This window comes from Mixophyes fleayi, chromosome 2 (assembly GCF_038048845.1).
Source record: "Mixophyes fleayi isolate aMixFle1 chromosome 2, aMixFle1.hap1, whole genome shotgun sequence".
NCBI lineage: Eukaryota > Metazoa > Chordata > Amphibia > Anura > Limnodynastidae > Mixophyes > Mixophyes fleayi.
Genome location: NC_134403.1, coordinates 313505565 through 313524171, shown reverse-complemented (window position 1 = coordinate 313524171; position 18607 = coordinate 313505565). Strand labels below are relative to the sequence as shown.

At 39.0% G+C, this 18607-nt stretch overlaps 1 protein-coding gene across 4 annotated transcripts in view; it reads right to left on the bottom strand.

Moving 5' to 3' along the window:
- Positions 1 to 18607, bottom strand: part of APOO (apolipoprotein O) — a 39029-nt gene that overhangs the window by 19516 nt on the left and 906 nt on the right. The window contains exons 2-5 of one of the 4 annotated variants that reach the window (XM_075196576.1): positions 16687 to 16804; positions 15955 to 16073; positions 1985 to 2088; positions 1379 to 1498 (exon numbers count right to left, since the gene is read on the bottom strand). In XM_075196576.1, coding sequence (XP_075052677.1) covers positions 1379 to 1498; positions 1985 to 2088; positions 15955 to 16033 — 303 coding nt within the window. In that variant the 5' untranslated portion in view covers positions 16034 to 16073; positions 16687 to 16804. Of the gene's footprint in view, positions 1 to 1378; positions 1499 to 1984; positions 2093 to 15954; positions 16074 to 16686; positions 16805 to 18607 lie in introns of all 4 variants that reach the window. The other 3 variants (XM_075196577.1, XM_075196579.1, XM_075196578.1) reach the window with 3 other exon arrangements.

Sequence of the window (18607 nt, the reverse complement as noted above, 5' to 3'; positions counted from 1 at the left end):
GGCTGCTTTTGTAACCAATGGCAGTCTGAGGGAATGAAGCCATCCCAATCTCTCTTCCACAAACAATTCAGTGCTAAATCATAACATGCTGTCTCTTGCAAAACAATTAACCTCTGCTCTAGAAAGAACCCATTATACAGGTGAATGGTTTGGGGGATTTGCTCCAATGACACAAAATGTTTTTGGACTTATTATTATTATCGTAGATTTTTAAGGCACCACAGTGCTCCGCAGCGCCGTACAGCAGGTAAAACAGGACATACATTAAACAGGGACATACACGGTAGATAAAATAAATGCAGATATGAAAAGAAAGGGTATGGAGGGCCCTGCTCATTACAGAGCTTACATTCTAAAGTTGAAGAGGGCACAGAAGAAGCAAGAGGAACAAATGTAGCTTAGGATGGCGACTGGGACACTTGTGAGGGGGCATTAGTGTGAATAGTGTTATCAGGGATAAGGTCACCTCTAAAAAAAGAGAAGGGTTTTCCAAGAGCGTCTAAATATTTGAAGGCTGTGGGAAAGCCTGATTAGGCGTGGTAGGGAATTCCATAAGTGGATAGTATCTTGGGACAAGTCTTGTAGGAGGGAGTGAGACGTGGTTACCAGAGACGAGACAAGGCACAGTTCAGAGGTAGATCTAAGAGGGCGGGAGGGAGAGTATTTTGATATGAGATTTGAGATGTATGCAGGGGTGGTGTTGTTGAGGGCTTTGTAGGTAAAGTGAGTAATTTGAATTTGATTCTGGAGAGCACAAGACTTATGACGGAGGATGTATAGGAAGCATCATTTATGTGAGAAACGCTTAAATAAACTGGTTATAGAAAGGGATTTTTATCTAGGTGTTTTTGTTACACCATTTTCCCTAGCACTTTGTTATACATTCTACAATGAAACACACTCAAACAGAGAGATACTGGGCAAGATGGAGGAGCCTGTTTATTAGTACAAATAGACTGTCAAAATGTATCTTACTAAATAAATATTAAATCTAATTTAAGAAAGGGTAAAATGTCCATCTGCCACAGTGGTAATGCAATTTTCTCCTATATTTTCTTAAATACACTGACTTTTGCAGGCCAAGATGGAGGAGTACATGGGAGTGCAAAATTTAGCATCTCTGCAAATGAGATCTCGTTTCATTATGAGATATTTTGATGAGATCGGAGGAGTGCAGAATCACTGCAAACTCTTAAATTACCAATTACAATACTCAATACTTTTAAATTTGCAGGACTGCACAAACAACCATTTTGTTTGTCCTAGAGACAATTCAAGAAAATATGATTGAACAATGGAATACATTGAGTGTCCTGATGCAGATGAAAGGTAAACACTACCATGTCATTCTCCAGGGAGCACATATGTGAGGCCGTACCTGACACCAGCTGGTATATGGGGCCACAGAAGTTCTCAGCCATGAAATCCCTTCCTCCAGCTCTGTCTGCTTCACTTCAACATATTTGGTTTCTTGAACTGGACTGGAATACAGAGAAAGCTGCAAATATTTAAAGATAAAAAAAAAAAAAAAAGATTTAAGAAAAACAAAAGACACACAATGGTCTGTAACAGACTTATTATGAGTAAATAAAATAAAAATATTATACAATTTTATTAGTTTATTTTAAATGAAATAAATGCACTATTACTACTGATAACAAATTGTTAATCATGTTTTAATATTAATATTGCTCAGCCTCCAATTTAATATTCAAGAAATGTATGTTGAGTAAATCCTTTCTTAAAGTGCACCTGTAACCAACAATATTCAAAAGAGTGCAGCAAGTTAAGTCTAGAAACCACTGCTCCAGAAATGGCTTGGTGATGTCACTAAATCCTAGTGAACTAAATAATGGTTCTGTGGAGAAAATGGCTGCTTCCCCTTTGGGTAGGCAACAGACTCACTCACGCCATTTCTTTACATAGATTACTCAGATCACTAAATATAATACATTCATGTTGTTCAGAAAGATGCATCATTTACCTCTTCCACTTTTATCAGTGTTTTGGGAGGGGTCTTTGTTTCACTGTCAGCAAGTACACGAAGAGCGGCAAAACTCATGCTGGCAGGAAGTGCCGCATATCTCACTGCCTGATATAGAAAGAGCGTGATCAGTACATCCGGGAGTGGTAGTCAACAAAATGGCAGTACATTATTTATTAACATTACATGGCACCAGCATACTCTGTAGCGCTTTACAATTGGGGAAGAATACAGAAACAAAACAGACTGGCATTAACAAAGGGTAAGAGGGCCCTTCTCACATGGTTACAATCTATAGATTCAAAATATAGAACATTAATTGTATAATACACAAGGATGTTAACCTGACCAGTGTTCTCCCCAGAAAATTTTGGCAGCCAGGTGGCATTAAGAAGCAGCCGGTTGGGGGCAGTTGTAATACATTTCAATAATATTGGAAAATGTTGGAGGTTATTTTTCAAAATACATTAGAAATTGAGCCGCATCCTAGATTTATCTGGTACAAGTAGGATTGCCTTACTTGCCATTAAATTACGCCATTGTAGCCATTTGTGCACATTTATCACTCACTAAATCCAAAATACACCCTAATGGCTGCAATAACTGCTATACTTTATAAAAGATCTAGTGAAAATATTCATACCCACATATAAATAACAGAAACAATAACCTCTATGATGTGTTACTGTTGAACAGCACTATTATGTAAGGAAGAAAAACGTTTACTGTTTCACTTTGATTTATTTCCAGACAAAATACCAAAACGGAAACAATCAGTTCCATCCGGTTCCTCTGTGAATAAAACAAGTGTGTACTTTAAAAAGATTTTTTTTGCCGCACTATATGATCTTAGGAAGTGTAAATGACATAGTTCAAAACCTTAAAAATCTTTATCAACCTGATGGTTATTAGAAGCACCAAACCAATCTTTGACACATCAAGCTACGTTACCCCAGTTACACAGTGACAGCTTGAGCACTATGTAATCAGTAGCAGTGTGCCAAATATTGCTTATTCATGCACTAAAGAGTTGATATACAACATTGGTTCAACGATAAACAGAAATCTAAGAAATTAAGTATGTTAAGCAATGGAAACTAAATGTGTGTCCCAATAATATTTAAATGGCAAAATACATTCACAGGAGAATTTTGGCGTCTTAGTGTTTACGTTTCTGCTATTATTAAATTAAAGGGTACACTCTGCTGCTTGTACTAGAAGGTTTTTACCCAATAAAATGATAATGGTCTGCTTATACTATTGCCTTCTTTATTCTCTTCGGAACATGAAAGGTTATTGTTCTAAAATAGAATTGAACATAATTCATGGTTCAGTATCAAAAATAAAACAGAAGATCTTGATGTTTGATTTTGCTGCACAGTTACCAATAAGGTAATTGCTTTCACCAAGGTGCCAACATACGAGACTGATAAACTTAAAGGGTTACATTATCTTGGGACACTATTTTCACAGTACATATACACAGATGGCCATGTACTGCATTAAGTACAATTTAATTTATTTGAGCCCAAAGTGGTTTTGGCCACTGTATCATTATTGAGTGTAATTTATACCTGTGTTAATAAGTGCCCTAAAGTAACTTTCTGCCCTTGATTGATGTAGGTTTGCTCCACATAGGATTCAACTGTCTTCAAAAACAAAGGTCACTTGTATATCTAGGAATCATGTCTGGTTTTGTGTCAGCCATGAAGCCAACTAATACTTTGGCCACAGCTGAGTTTATCTACAATTTAATATGTCACATGTGTGATTCGTGCTATATATGGTATTTGGGACCCTGCTCTTTCAAAAACCTAACTGCCCTTGGCATATATACAGGGCCGATGCTGGGCTCTCCACTGCCCCCCTGCCCAGGGTCAGCGCATGCAGTACAAAGATCGTTTGGTGCTTTATTGCACATGTGCAGAAGAGGTCTCACTGAGCATGCTCTTACTCCGATACACCTGCTCCCTCCTGTCAGGCTTATCTGGATGAGCAGTTGACATCAAAAAGCAATAGGATGCAAATACAAACACACCTTAAAAAAATGTCAGTCCCCCCCCCCCTTTATTCTGTTACCCTTTTGTTTGTCCCTTCAACTGTGTTGTTACCCTTTCTTTTTTTCTGTACCCCATTTAACTTTGCAAAACTCAATAAAAATTTATTGAAGGAAAAAAAAAATGTCAGTCTTGTTATCAACGATCATGTTTCTGTCAGGCAGGTGCAAATACACTGTTGATGAATAAAACTGAATTCTTACCTAAAAAAAAATCCTATGTACATTGAATCTCAGCCCGGTCACTTCAAGTCAATCATAACTTCTGTTTCTTTTTAACTCTGCAACAGGCCTATCAAAATGGCCACTGAGTTCTATTTTTGTTGTATTTATACTTCTCTGTGTGTATTGTAAAATGCTTATCTGATCAAAGGCTGGGCCGAGACATCTCCACATATTATGCCAGGGCAGTATCTCAGATGCTTCTGCACATGAGCGAGAAGATATTATTTCTTATCAGTGATGTACCAATAGAGAGTCTGAAAATATGTTTATACCCTTATATGCAAGTTGATTCCAAGACCCTTTGTTCTCTGAGTATAGAACTGGAATGCAGCCAGAGAGACCCTTGCCTCATGACTGGACCTTGATGAAGAAAGGTGCCTATTGTTTTTCTAGCTTTCGTGTGAAAGAGGCGTCCTGGAAACTGACTGTTACTTGAACATATTGGAAGCTAAGTATTTGATTTACTTTTTCTTTTATGTCATGTCTATTGGTGAAAATAAAGGTAAACTTCACAATAAATCTTCCATTCATGAGACATTAACTCTTTGAAACTGAAAGAACCTCATTCAACCTGAAGCAAACTCTGGTAATTTCTAAGAGATAACCAGGCACAGAAAAAGTGTTGATGGTGTGCAAAAGAGGTGTTAGAAAGCTATTACTAAAGCCTCCCTCAATCTAACATACTTTGGTCTTGTTATTGTTCAACAAAAATCAGTGAAGGGGCAAGGTGTGCCTTAGAGAGCTCCAGAAAGATCTCACCAGGTCTCTCTCTAAACCCAGTGCCCATGAATCAAACACCGAACACGAAATGTGAAAATATGTGAGGGAACCACTCCTATTCAGAAAGAACATCGCCAGCCATTTTAAGTCTACTGAACACCTCAATAATCCACAAATCTATTTGAAGAATCTTTTGTGGGCAAATGACATTGAAGAATAAATTATATAAATCAGAAATATTGTGTTTGGAGAAAACCTTGCATTACAACAAATGTACCTTATCCCAACCATAGAGCATAACACTGGGAGCATGATTTGGGCCCAGACAGTTAACAACCATTGAGGAAAAGATGAATTTCAGACTGTATTACTGAATTGTGGAGAATGTAACTGCAGTTCATGTGTGTGAAACAACGCACATCCCACAACAGTTAAATCTGGATCAAGATGGCTGAAGCATGAAAAAAAAGAATGTTTACAAAAAAAAAACCCAAAAAACTCACAGTACAGAGCCCCTTGTGGCGCCTTTTAAGTAAAAGATAATAATAATGTCACGGTATAGTAATGGATCGTTTGGTTTGCCTAAATTAGCACTACTCAAGTAAAGCGCGGAGTCTAACGGGGAGACGTTTTTACCAGGGACCGCCGCAAGGCGGTTTGGTCTTTGCTGCGTCTGTCCCGCAGGTCGCAGCCCCAACTAAAAGTACCAGGTGAAATCTTTAGGGGAATATGCAGAGATATTCAGCAATGGCGGACAACACGAGGAGAGGAGAAGTAGAGATCAGCAGGTTACCACTGGAGGAATGACGGTGAGATACTCTGTAGAGCGTCAGATCTGCGGACAACAGGTTACCACTGGAATGGAAGCAAGTACACTGTGAAGTATGAACTCTGTAGTCAGCAGGTTACCACTGGATTGGCGGTGAAATACTCTATAGAGTGTCAGCTCTGTGGACAACAGGTTGAAATAGCATGTAATCCACCAGACGGAAGAAAACACAGCAAAAGGAAATAGAGCCACATCTAGCACCTGAGAGGTAACTAAAAGAACAGGCATCAAAACATCAGGAGGAGGTGCCTTTTGAATTTTGGAGTCAAAATACATTAGCCAATAGGAATAGAGCAGAGGGAAGGAATAGATCGGGTTTGCGCATGCCCGAAATGAAGATGGCGACGGACAGGACGGAGGGAGCTGTCGGCAGGACCAGGTAAGAGCGCCGGGGATCGGATGTGCAGCCCGATCGCCCCCGGCCTGGAACAAATAATCATGGGACACGATCAAAGACTTGACCTTAACCTAAGTGAAGAATGTGGCAAGGCCTGAAAATGAGCAGGTCTGTACAAAGGGGGAAAATACCATAAAGATGTTTATGAACATTGTACATTTCTTGCAAACCTGTAAACAGTAATTTTCACATTCCATGTCAATCCAAGTTATGGGTTTGTCAGATAACCAATTTATTTCATGTTAATAAATAGAAGAAAACAATACTTTCTTTTTGGCCTCAGTAAGAAAAAATCCCTATATTAAACCTTAAAATTGATATACATAAATTCTGTACCCTTTCTATCCCCCTTTTCCCATCTTTTAAAAATATAAAACCCAGTAGATTTAGCCCTTCTCTTTTGTTTTATTTAGGTCCAGTTCTGTCTATTTAGAGACAGATTTTTCTTTGGTCTTCCATACTGCTACCTGACAATTATAGAGGAATTCCTGGTATTTTAATTATATTTGATCATTTGTTGCGTATGACCTTTGTCCCAATCTGCAGTTACAAACATATATATATATATATATATATATATATATATATATATATATATATATATATATACACACATACACACATATATATATATATATATATATATTTAAAAATCAACGTGTACATGGAAAAATTGCCAGAGCAGAATATTTCATACGGTGTTCATGATATGCCACCAGATTTAAGTAATGTCCATATGTACGAACTCTCAGGAACTAATACGTGTCTAAGACTGAATGTTACCTTTCTTATGGATAAAGTACGCAGTTTGGGCACTTTTTATGCATAGTAAATGCATGAAACCTGATAGATGTAGTTTCAATAATAACTAGAGATGGGCGTGTCCGGTTCCCAAGAACCAAACCCATCCGAACTTTGGGTATCCGAGTACCGAGCTGAGTAGCTCGGTACTCTCCCGCCCGCTCTGAATCCAAATCGAGGCCGAACGTCATCGTGATGTCGTCGGATCTCGTGGCTCGGTTCTCGCAATACTTGAAGATTATAAATACACGCCTCCACAGCAATCCATCGCCATTTGACAGAGGGAGAGAGCAGGGTGTAGTCACGGGCTGATTAGAGCAGCGACAGAGAATACAATATTCTTATTCCAATTGCTGAAACAAAAAATCGCTAGAGAAGAGAGGAGGATAAAAATCGCTAGAGAAGAGAGGAGGATAGAGGTTTATTTTATTTTTGTAATATTTGACACTCCCCAGTGCTTTTGGGGTGTCCCTCATAATTGTGCATAAATATTTCTGGCTGTCAAAATTACTATCTGTCAGCAGTATTTACCAAATAATTTTTTAGCACTCCCCAGTGGTTTTGGGGTGTCCCCCATAATTGTGCATAAATATTTCTGGCTGTCAAAAGTCATATCTGTCAGCAGTATCTACCAAATAATTTTTAGCACTCCCCAGTGCTTTTGGGGTGTCCCCCATAATTGTGCATAAATATTTCTGGCTGTCAAAATTACTATCTGTCAGCAGTATCTTACCAAATAAGTTTTAGCACTACAAGTGCTTTGGGCTGAGAATGGATTCAAAGCAGTCCACATATGAGCAGAATGAGCAACCAGGTTCTGTCACCAGTCCTCATGTTAGTGTTCCCAGTATGTCATGTGGGCAAGGCAATGTCAAACTACTGAGTGTTTCGAAATCAGTCCAAAAAACAAAAACAACATTTTTTTTTACTGTGTTGAAGCGAAAAAGAAGTGTTACTGAGCAAAAGTTAAGTGGCGATAAAAAAAAATAATTGCCAACATGCCAATCTACACACGCAGTGGTAAAGAGAGAATGAGGCCTTCGCCTTTCTCTATTAGTGGCAGATCCAAAAATGTTACCGAGCCAACAAGTGGTGCACAACTACTGTTACGCGTCAAAGCCGAGCTGCAAGATAACAGTAAGGCATTAGAGGATAATGTTTGCTCTGAATCAGAAATGACACCAATCCCTGTGGAGAGTCCATCCAACAGTGGTATGTCTAATCGTGAGCATTCTGTTAGTGTACCCATAAAGAAGGGCCCTTTCAGCAGTTCTGCTGATGTGTACCTGAACAGCCCGAGTGTAGCTGGTGATACACAAATTGAGGATGCCACTTTGGAAATAGAAGAGGATGAGGGGGAGATTTATGGAGGTGACGAGGGCGCTAATGAGAATGTTGATGATTATGATGCAGACAGATACCAAATTGCCTTTCTCAATTTCTATTTATATTCTAGATTATATAACGGCTGACTAGTTTTCTATTTTACTCCTAGTGGAAAGGGGATCTGATGCAGACAGATACCAAACTGCCTTTGTCCATTTCTTTGTATATTCGAATTTCTAGTTCTACAGTCTATGCAGGCTGCTTTTTTTATATTCAACTACAAGTGGAGGGTGGGGGGGGGGGCATAGATAGCCAACAAAGTACTGTGGTCCATTTAATTTTACTTTCTAGCTCCACAGTCTGTGCAGGCTGCTTTTTTTTTATATTCAACTACAAGTGGAGGGCAGGAGGGGGGGGGGGGGGGCATAAATAGCCACCAAAGTATCGTTGGCCATTTAATTTTACTTTCTAGCTCCACGGTCTGTGCAGGCTGCTTTTTTAATATTCAACTACAAGTGTAGGGTGTAATATACACCCAAAGACGATGGCTACATTGCCAATAATCAAAGATGGAGGAGGTAGACAACCAGGTTTGACTGTATAATTTGCAAACAAGTGTTCGCATTAAGGACGGCCTACCAGGGATTAAACTGTTTTTTCATAATTTATTAGCTTTAGAATTACCTCACTTATCTAAGAAACTGGTGGAGCACTAAATTAGGTTAATTTAGACCAAAAAAAATGGTATTTTTTTCAAAAATAGCAAAACAAAACCAAACAAAACCAAAACACAAAGGTAATCCAGATCCAAAACCAAAACAAAACCAAAACACGGGGGTCAGTGACCATCTCTAATAATACCCAATGTTTCAGAACACTTATTGCATGAAACTTGTTAAAAGTGCATCTAAAACATATGTAAATTCATTCTATAACTGCCCGTGTTTCAATGCATTACAAAACATGTTTTAAAATTCATAGGTGGGTATGTACCATTAGTTAGTCATTAAACTTTTATTTAATTCAGTACAGAATTAAAACAGAATCTATTTGGAATCCATAAACTCTTCTTTCAGTTCAGACCTCACAATCTTTCCAGTCTGGAAAACGATGAAAGAGAGTTGGGTTTCACCCATTATGCTACACCAAGTGAAAATATTCCAGGACGTGGCTGTAACTGGAATTAATATACCAAGTATGTCCACAGAAACAGGCCTGTGTGTGGGAGTTCTTGGCAACCACACAAAATCACAGACAGTGAGTGAAACAAGTTTTTCTTCAGGCATGGTTTGTGGCACAACAAAAAAGGTTGGCTAGCAACCAGCAGTCGAATGTCTCTTGTATCCAGCTTAGATACATGATCAAACGAAGATGCCGGGACGTAACGGATACAGAGTCTGCTTTAAAGGACACATATTATCCTGTGTTGTTTTAGAAAACTATATTAAGTAGGTTTCTCAAATTGAGTAAGGACGGGACGGGACGGGACGGGGGGGGGGGGGGGGGGGGGGGGGGGGCAAGGTCAGGGATGCAACCAAAGTACTATTATTAAAAGAGTGTATTATTTTTAGTCAGTAAAATTTTAATGTAACGTAGAAAACCCCTTTAAGATTAAAAACACTGATGAGATAACTGTAGTCATTATTAGAATCATCCTTGATTTAGGAGGTTGCGGATACCACGTCTTTTTCTTGCTTATGTTTATTATCATCATACGTATTTTTAGCAAAACTTTCCCACACAATTAACTGTGACCCTAACACATTTAGAAGATTCCCATTATTACATAATGAATGGTCAGTGGATTAAATTCCATAAAAGCTAAGGAAACAGACAGAGGAGCCGGTCATGTGATCCAAGTCTGTCTAAACCCAAACACAGGGTTTATTCAGCAGCACAGGACATACCAGACAGTGCAGGAGAAGTTCAATAGAAACAAAAACAGTTTTCCATTTGTGTTCATCCTTAAAAAGCATCAGCTAGGGCCGGCAGATGACCTGTGTTTCCTGCCTTATTGTCTGGAGTGCCTGTTAGAGCAGGCACAGAGTATAGTAATGGATTATCAATTCAATGCATACCTCATGCAAGGGATTCAAAACACGTTTGTGAAGCAAATAGCTGAATATTTACTGCAAACAGAGTATGAATACAAATGATACCTGATAACTGTTTCAATATGGTAACAGTGGGGGGTTCCACTAGGGCAACCAAACAAAAGGTCTACATGGAGGAGTGTCTCTAAACAGCAAGGGTTAGTGACAAATCAAAAAGTGGCTTCATTTGTTGTTTATATATAGCTACAAATATGGGTTTATTTTGGCATAAGTTGCTCACTTTACAAGAGCAACCAACTTGTTTTAAATTTTGTAGAATTTACATAGCAATCATTAACAGGAAATCCACATAAAACATTATCTTCATTATACCAGCTTCCTGGGAAAGATCCCATCAGCCTTAATTTAGGAGGATTTCCTATGTGTATCCTGATAAGTATGGACGTCTTTTTACATAACAAAACGTGGGCGTGTCAAAACCATGACTGTTCAGCTTAGTCCTCTGTAGACATTGTTCTGTCATAAATGCTCCTGTCTCTTGGGATGCACAGGAAACACAGGCTGCATCCAGCAGTTACATTTAACTAGCTTGCAGCTAATTTCTTTAATCGGTGATGACAGAAAGTAGGTGAAGAGGTCAGCTTTTGCTTAACAGACCATTCCTTAAGCAACAAGCCCCAGTCAGAGAAAGAGAATCTGTCTGCTTGGCCTCATGCACCTACTGGCTGAATCTCTCCATCTACATGGGTGGCCAAATACTGATCCAGTCTGATTGACACAATCAGTTTGTGAGTGGCCAGCATCAGATGTGACTTTGGGATACTCTGACATAACATATAAGATGTGCTCATACACCAGTGTAACCTTAAAGCATAGTGGTCTTCAATGTTGCTAAATATATTTAACAGAAAGTGCATGGCTTTAATCTTCACTGTGATATAGGGTGTTTGACTCAACTGTAGGTCATAGAATTTACTTGTGGTTAGAAGAAATTTGACAAGGAAATGATGATGGATAATGCAATTCTATAAGAAATTAATAAGTTCTGGGAGATAAAGCAGAAAGTGCGTAAAATAAGATCCAAAACAAAGCGCTCACATGGGATAACAGTCTTTTCAGATGTGGAAATTAACATTATCACACGAATGACAGAGTTGATTTCCAAGCTGAGAGAGACGAGTAGTTATTATCATCATCATTCAAATAGCGCCAGCATATTCAGTAGCACTTTACAATTTGGAACAAACACAGTAGTAAAATAATACTGGGTAATACATACAGACAGAGGTAAGAGGGCCCTGCTCGTAGCCTTACGATCTATAGGACAATTCGAGCTTGATACATGAGGTTAAGTGCTACATATTGCATATTGGTCCAGCTAGATTGCAAAGGTAAAAGTGCTTAGTGGGCTATATAATCCAGTCACACAGCAATGGAGGTCAGGGGGCCCTGTGTGAACTGTGTACAGGGCGAAAAGAGGGTACCCTAGGGAGGCTAAGAGGGTGGTTGAGGAGAACACTTGAATGTTTGAAGACTAGAGGAAAGTCTTATTGTGTGAGGAAGGGCATTCCACAAAGTGGGTGCAGCCCGAAAAATATCTTGTAATCGGGAATGGGAATAGGAAATGAGTGGGGATCAGAGACGCAGATCTTGTGCAAAACGGAGGTGTTGAGTTGAGAGACAAGTGCTGAGATGTATGTTGTTGAGACTGATAGAGCAGCTCAGCAGTGGAAAAATGATTTGCAAGGAGAATCAATCTAGTGGCTGCGTGTAAAATAGATTGTAGGGGTGAGTGAGATTTTGATTTGGGGGAATACCAGTAAAGATGGAATTACAATAGTGAACGTGGGAGATGATGAGTGCATGAATTAAAAGTGTTTGCAGTGTCTTGTGTGAGATATGTGGGTCATTCCATGTCAGTTCAACCAGGGGTGTCCACCACCCATCTCAAATTTGTTTGAAAATTTTTTTAGTTGAGAGGATGTCAAAACAACTATTTCTGTCAAAAATCTCGACTGTCTGACAATTAGTTGATTAAATATTGATTTTTCAATTTATTAAATAATTTACTAATCGCGGCTTCTTTATCCAGTTTATTTAAAGTATCACGGGTGTTTATTAAGGAATCACCACAAAATTTGGACCTCGAAGGTAACTCTTCCTCCCGAAATTACTTCATCTGCCTCATGTTTTGCGTTACGGCAAAAATGCACGTTTTTCAAATGGAATTAAAAACACTAGGTTCAATCAACATTAGGGATCCCATTTTTTGGAGGGGTGTTTAAAAAAGGTATACATTACTACCACACAAAAAATCAGCAGGGTACTCTGTTTCATAGTGGAGAAAAAAAATAATGAAGTTGATGCTCGATTACTGGTGTACAGCATACATAATTGTTAAACCATACCAAAAAAGTGAACTAAACTGAGGCAATGGGATAAAACTCCCATACAGGAAATGAAACAAACATAAACTGATGGGAAGGGGATTCCCTTTAGAGAAACAAAAACTGAAACTTTCCAGAGAAAGAGAGAGGGAGACACAGAAAGAGTAAATCATGGCAGCTGCTCATGAAAAATTGAAAAATCAATATTTAATCAACTAATTGTCAGACAGTCGAGATATTTGGCAGAAATAGTTGTTTTGACATCCTCTGTTAACTAAAAAATTTTCAAACAAATCTGAGATGGGTGTTGGACATTTCATTTTTTTGGGGGTGATCTGATGTGGAATGACCCATGTACGTATTCTGGAAATGCTGTAACATGATTTAGATATAGAGTCGATGTTGGGAACAAAGGATAGGTCAAGGATCACACCTAGGCAGCGAGCTATTGGGGTGGGATTTATTGTCATGTTATCAATAGAAATACACTATATGAACAAAAGTATTTGGTCACACCTGTTAATTATTGAATTGATGGGTTTCAATCAAACCCTTTGCCAGAGGTGTATAAAATCAAGCATCTAGCCATGCAGTTTCCATCTGCAAACATTTGTGATACAAAATGGGTCGTTCTGAAGAGCTCAATTACTTCAAGCCTGGTACTGTGATAAGATGCCATCTTTGCAATAAGACAGTTTGTGAAATTTCAATCCCTGCTGGATAATTCACGGTCAACGTTAAGTGATATTAATAGGAAGTGGAAGCGTTTAGGAACAACAGCAACTCAGGCACGAAGCGAAAAACCACATAAAATTATAGAGCGGGGTCAACGTCTGCTAAGGCGCATGGTGCGTGAAAGTCACCAACGCTCTGCTGATTCCATAGCTGAAGAGTTCCAAACTTCCACTAGCATTAATGTAAGCGCAAAAAATTGTGCGGCGGAAGCTTAATGGAATGGGTTTCCATGGCCGACCAGCTGCATGCAAGCCTCACATCACCAAGACCAATGCCAAGCGTTGGATGGAGTGGTGTAAAGCACACCGACACTGGACTGTGGAGCAGTGGAAATGTGTTCTGTGGAGTGACTGATCATGCTTCTGTTTGGCAGTCAGATGGGCGAGTCTAGGTTTGGTGAATCCCTGGAGAACAATATCTGCCTGACTGCATTATGCCAACTGTGAAGTTTGGTGGAGGAGGGGTAATGGTATGGGGCTGTTTTCCAGGGGTTGGGCTAGGCCTCTTATCTCCAGTGAAGGGCAATCTTAATGCTTCAGCATACCAAGTCATTTTGGACAATGCTAGGCTTCCAACTTTGTGGCAACAGTTTGGCGAAGGCCCTTTTCTATTCCAACATGACTGTACCCCAGTGCCCAAAGTAAGGACTACAAAGACATGGTTTGATGAGTTTGGTGTGGAAGAACTTGACTGGCCTACACAGAACCCTGACCTCAACCCCACTGAATACCTTTGGGATGAACTGGAATGGAGATTGTGAGCCAGGCCTTTTCGTCTAACATCAGTGCCTGTGACCTCATAAATGCTCTACAGAATGAATGGGCACAAATTTCCACAGAAACACTCCAACATCTTGTGGAAAGCCTTCCAAGAACAGTGGAAGCTGTTATCACTGCAAAAGTGGGACCAGCTCCATATTAAAGTATATGTATTTGTATACAATGCCAATACAGTCCCTGTTGGTATAATAGTCAAGCGTCCAAATACTTTTGTCCATATAGTGTAGATAGGTAACTTCTGCTGGCTGTTGGGAACCGAAGAAAATAGATACATTTTTGTATCATCTGGATAGAGATGATACTGAAATCTAAAGCTGTTTATTAGTTAAAGTAGTTTTATAGATAAAGAAGGGCAGAGGACCTAATACTGAGCCTTGTGGTACTCCAACTGACAAAGGAAGCGGAGCGGAGAGGTGGTGGAACCAGATAAACTAACACTGCCCTTTGTAGCTAAATGGTAACATTAAATAACCATCAAGGAAATACTATTGCATGAAAATTATGGTGGTGCATTAAAAAACTGCTAATAGCTGTGTGCAATAATACTATACACATCTTAAAGAACACTTTACTGCCCTCTGGTGACCATAGAGAACTATGACAGAAAATAACACAAATATACTCCGTGATTAAACATAGGGGTCTATATATCATTGGTGGTCAGTGGTATTTAAGGATCTGTACCAATTCCATTCAAAAATACTTACCTGCTGTGGGATTCTCTGTGAAAATCCCGATCTGTAATGAAATTCTTATTTCGTTGTGAAAGGGACAGGATCCATTAAAGTGACAGAGTGGACTTACTGCACATGCGCCAATTTTGCATCACGCACACTGGTCTAAGGAGAGAAACATGCAACCAGCGAATACACTCTCACGAGGGACCGTACTCCATTGGAAAAGGTAAGTTAAGGTTTGAGTGAAAGCAGTGTAACTGCTTAATAAAAAGATTCAGTTCACTGTCCCCATAGAGGTCTATGGGGTCTATTTAAACATGTTTTTAAATAAATGCAAGACAAATTTGCTAACAATAACAGCAAGAAACTATATTAATATTAGTGTGACAATCCACCATTACTCAAATAAAGGGTCTGATCAGAGTCACATACACCTTTCAACCATTTGTTTATAGTCATATTCATGACTTATGTAGCCATGCGAGATTTTCAACCAACACCCAGTTAAAGGTGAACAACATGCCAAAACAAATGTATGTCATATCCTTCAACAAGAGAGTAACCTGTATAATCTTGCCTATCCTCAAATGTGAAAATACCTTTGTCTTCTCTGAAACTTATATAAATGAATCATTGACATATTTTTGTGAAAGTCTATTTCACATCCCTAGTCCCTCACTGTTAGCAGCACTATGGTATAGCAGACCTTATGCTGCCTCTTATCTAATTACACTACACAATTGTACAACAACAGACAATTAGAGGAAAGCATTTCCCCTATAAAATTGTATCTGCTATAAACAAGAGTACCTTCTACTTTGAGAGCCCTTATCATGGCAGCTGTCAAAATCTGTCACTATAGAACGAATATATTGTTATGTAAATAGATATATCGTACACTATGTTTTAAAGAGTGAGTAAAGCTATGTATTACTGAGCTGATTAATATGGGCCTGATTCATTAAGGAACGTAAATGGCGATACATGCCGTACTTTGCGTTAAATTACTGCGCATGCCCAGAAACCAATTATACGCCACTGAACGCAAGAACATCCAATTCATCTTCTAACTTTCGATAGCCTACGATTTAAGGCAGCGGAACCTGGAAGGGAAGGGGCATATGCACGTAGTAATCTACAGTAAGGGCGTGCCAAGGTCAAGCGCACTCAGCAGCGTCCCATTTAAGATACGTGTTTTTCAGTTGTATCACTTGCACCAGCTACAGAGCAGACATAACTGGCAAGTGATTGTGGTGACAGACACGCATGTACGCATGCTAGAACATGTATTTACATCCAAGAGCAACTGTAAAAATGCATTTTACATACAGCAAACATTAATATTACCCTGATGAATGTATTTAAAGTTTTTACTTTAATGATTATTTTTTTAAAAGGAGACAATAATTAATATTTTGTTTTCCTTTTTCGATGTGTTCTGTTGGGACTTTACATTCCACATATGTATTGCACATATCCTGCAGTGTATTGTGTCTGTCTCAATATGGCAAGTGTCCCTAGACCTGTATTCAACAAGAGATGTTCCTTCAGATACGCTTGTAGCTGAATACGGACGTGAGTATGCCCAAATTACGTGCGTTTTTTTTAAAATAAAAAATAAAAACACAGTTTGTCGTGCCTTAATGAATTAGACCCTAAAAGTGTAAAAAAGCAGACAGCGACTTTCATCTAGGCAGACTTGCTTTAAATACACACCATGGTATGGTTAGGTCATATTCAGAGGCAGGGCCAGTCCTGTCACAGCTCAGCTTTTTGACCTGTAACAGATACCATCAGGATACTGTCCTAAAGATGTGGGAAGAGCTTCAGCTGCCTGTAATGGAGTAATACTTTATTATTATTGTTTATTAATAAGGTGCCTCAAAATCTACTGCACCATGGAGTTGGGAAAATAGGGCACAGCACATAAAACACTGAGGACCAACAAGCAAAATGCAGAACCTTCACAAAGCATAAATGCAATAATACCAATAAATTAAGCATAGTAGGCAAGATGTAATAGGTAAGATACAAACACAAAGCTAGTTCAGAACATGAAAGAAGCCTCATAACACAAGGACAAACAGGTGGACAAGCGTAAAAGCAGACAAGACAAAACGAGAGAGCCCTGCTTGTGAGAGCTTACAATCTTTTCTTGCTTATATCTGAAAATGTCAATGTCGGGGATTAGTGGTCCTTTAAGTAGTGTCAATTTAGGGTTTCATTACACTGTTCAATATCATCATCATGAGTATAAATTGAGGTCTTCGTGTTTAATTACTATCGCACTTTTGCAAGGTATTTTTCACTACTCTTACATCAAATATTTTTTACAAGGGAGATGTAGAAGGTAAATATAAAGGTAAGTAGCAAAACACAAGAAATCTCTTGGTTTACCATAAGTAAAAAAAAAAACAACAGAGCACAGTTCAAAATCACCAATGTGAACACACATTTATTATTCTAGAGCAGGGGTCGGCAACTCTGGCACATGGACCACTTTTGTCTAGCATGCTGAAGCTCTGATCTGTCTAACTAAAGAAGCTGAAAATGGCTGAAACAAAGCTGCTGCTGAAGAGCTGTGACTTCAAGTGTAGTACTGTGATAGGATGCCACCTTTGCAATAAGACAGTTTGTGAAATTTCATCCCTGCTAGATATTCCACGGTCGACTGTAAGTGATATTAGAAAGTGGAAGCATTTAGGAACAACAGCAACCCAGCCACGATGTGGAAGGCCATGTAAAATCACAGAGCAGAGTCAACGACTGCTAATGCACAAAGTGTGTAAAAGTCGCCAACACACTGGTAATTCCATAGCTGAAGAGTTCCGAAATTCCACTAGCATTAATGTAAGCACAAAAACTGTGCGGCGGGAGCTTAATAGAATGGGTTTCCATGGCCGAGCAGCTGCATGCAAGCCTCACATCACCAAGACCAATGCCAAGCGCCTGATGGAGTGGTGTAAAGCACACTGATACTGGACTGTGGAGCAGTGGAAACATGTTCTGTGAAGTGACGAATCGTGCTTCTGTTTGACAGTCAGATGGGTGAGTCATAGTGTGTATATATGTACAATTGGCACACCTGGGCTTGAGAAGATTTTTGCCGATGCATTTATAAAAAAAAAGGTTGCTGACCTCTGTTCTAGACATATGTGAATTATTATGGGAAAGGCATCAAACCCAGCAGTGTGCAAATACATGCCCTTATTCTAAAAAAAAAAAAAAAAAAAAGGAGAGGCTTATATACATCACAAACTCTTATTCGGTCACCTTTATAAGGTATTTATAATTAGAGATGTACATCAATTATAGGTTGTTTTTCTGCTGAAGTTCTAAAATGTCCAACAGAATACAGAAATGTACATGTGTATTTACTTCTTCGTTAATTCAGCACTATTATTAAAATCATCCTATAAATCAGTGATGGGCAACAGGCAGCCCTAGGACAACCTGTGGCCTCCGAGCCTTCACATGTAGCCCTGACTCCTTCATCCTTTATTGTGAGATTTGTTGTTATAGCTTGTAACACTTGTTTAAAATGTCTGCTGATATATTATTACAGATAGGTGTCTCTATCTTTGATTAAAATGTATTGTTCCAAGTTATTACTGAGATTAAGAATAATGTTCAAGCC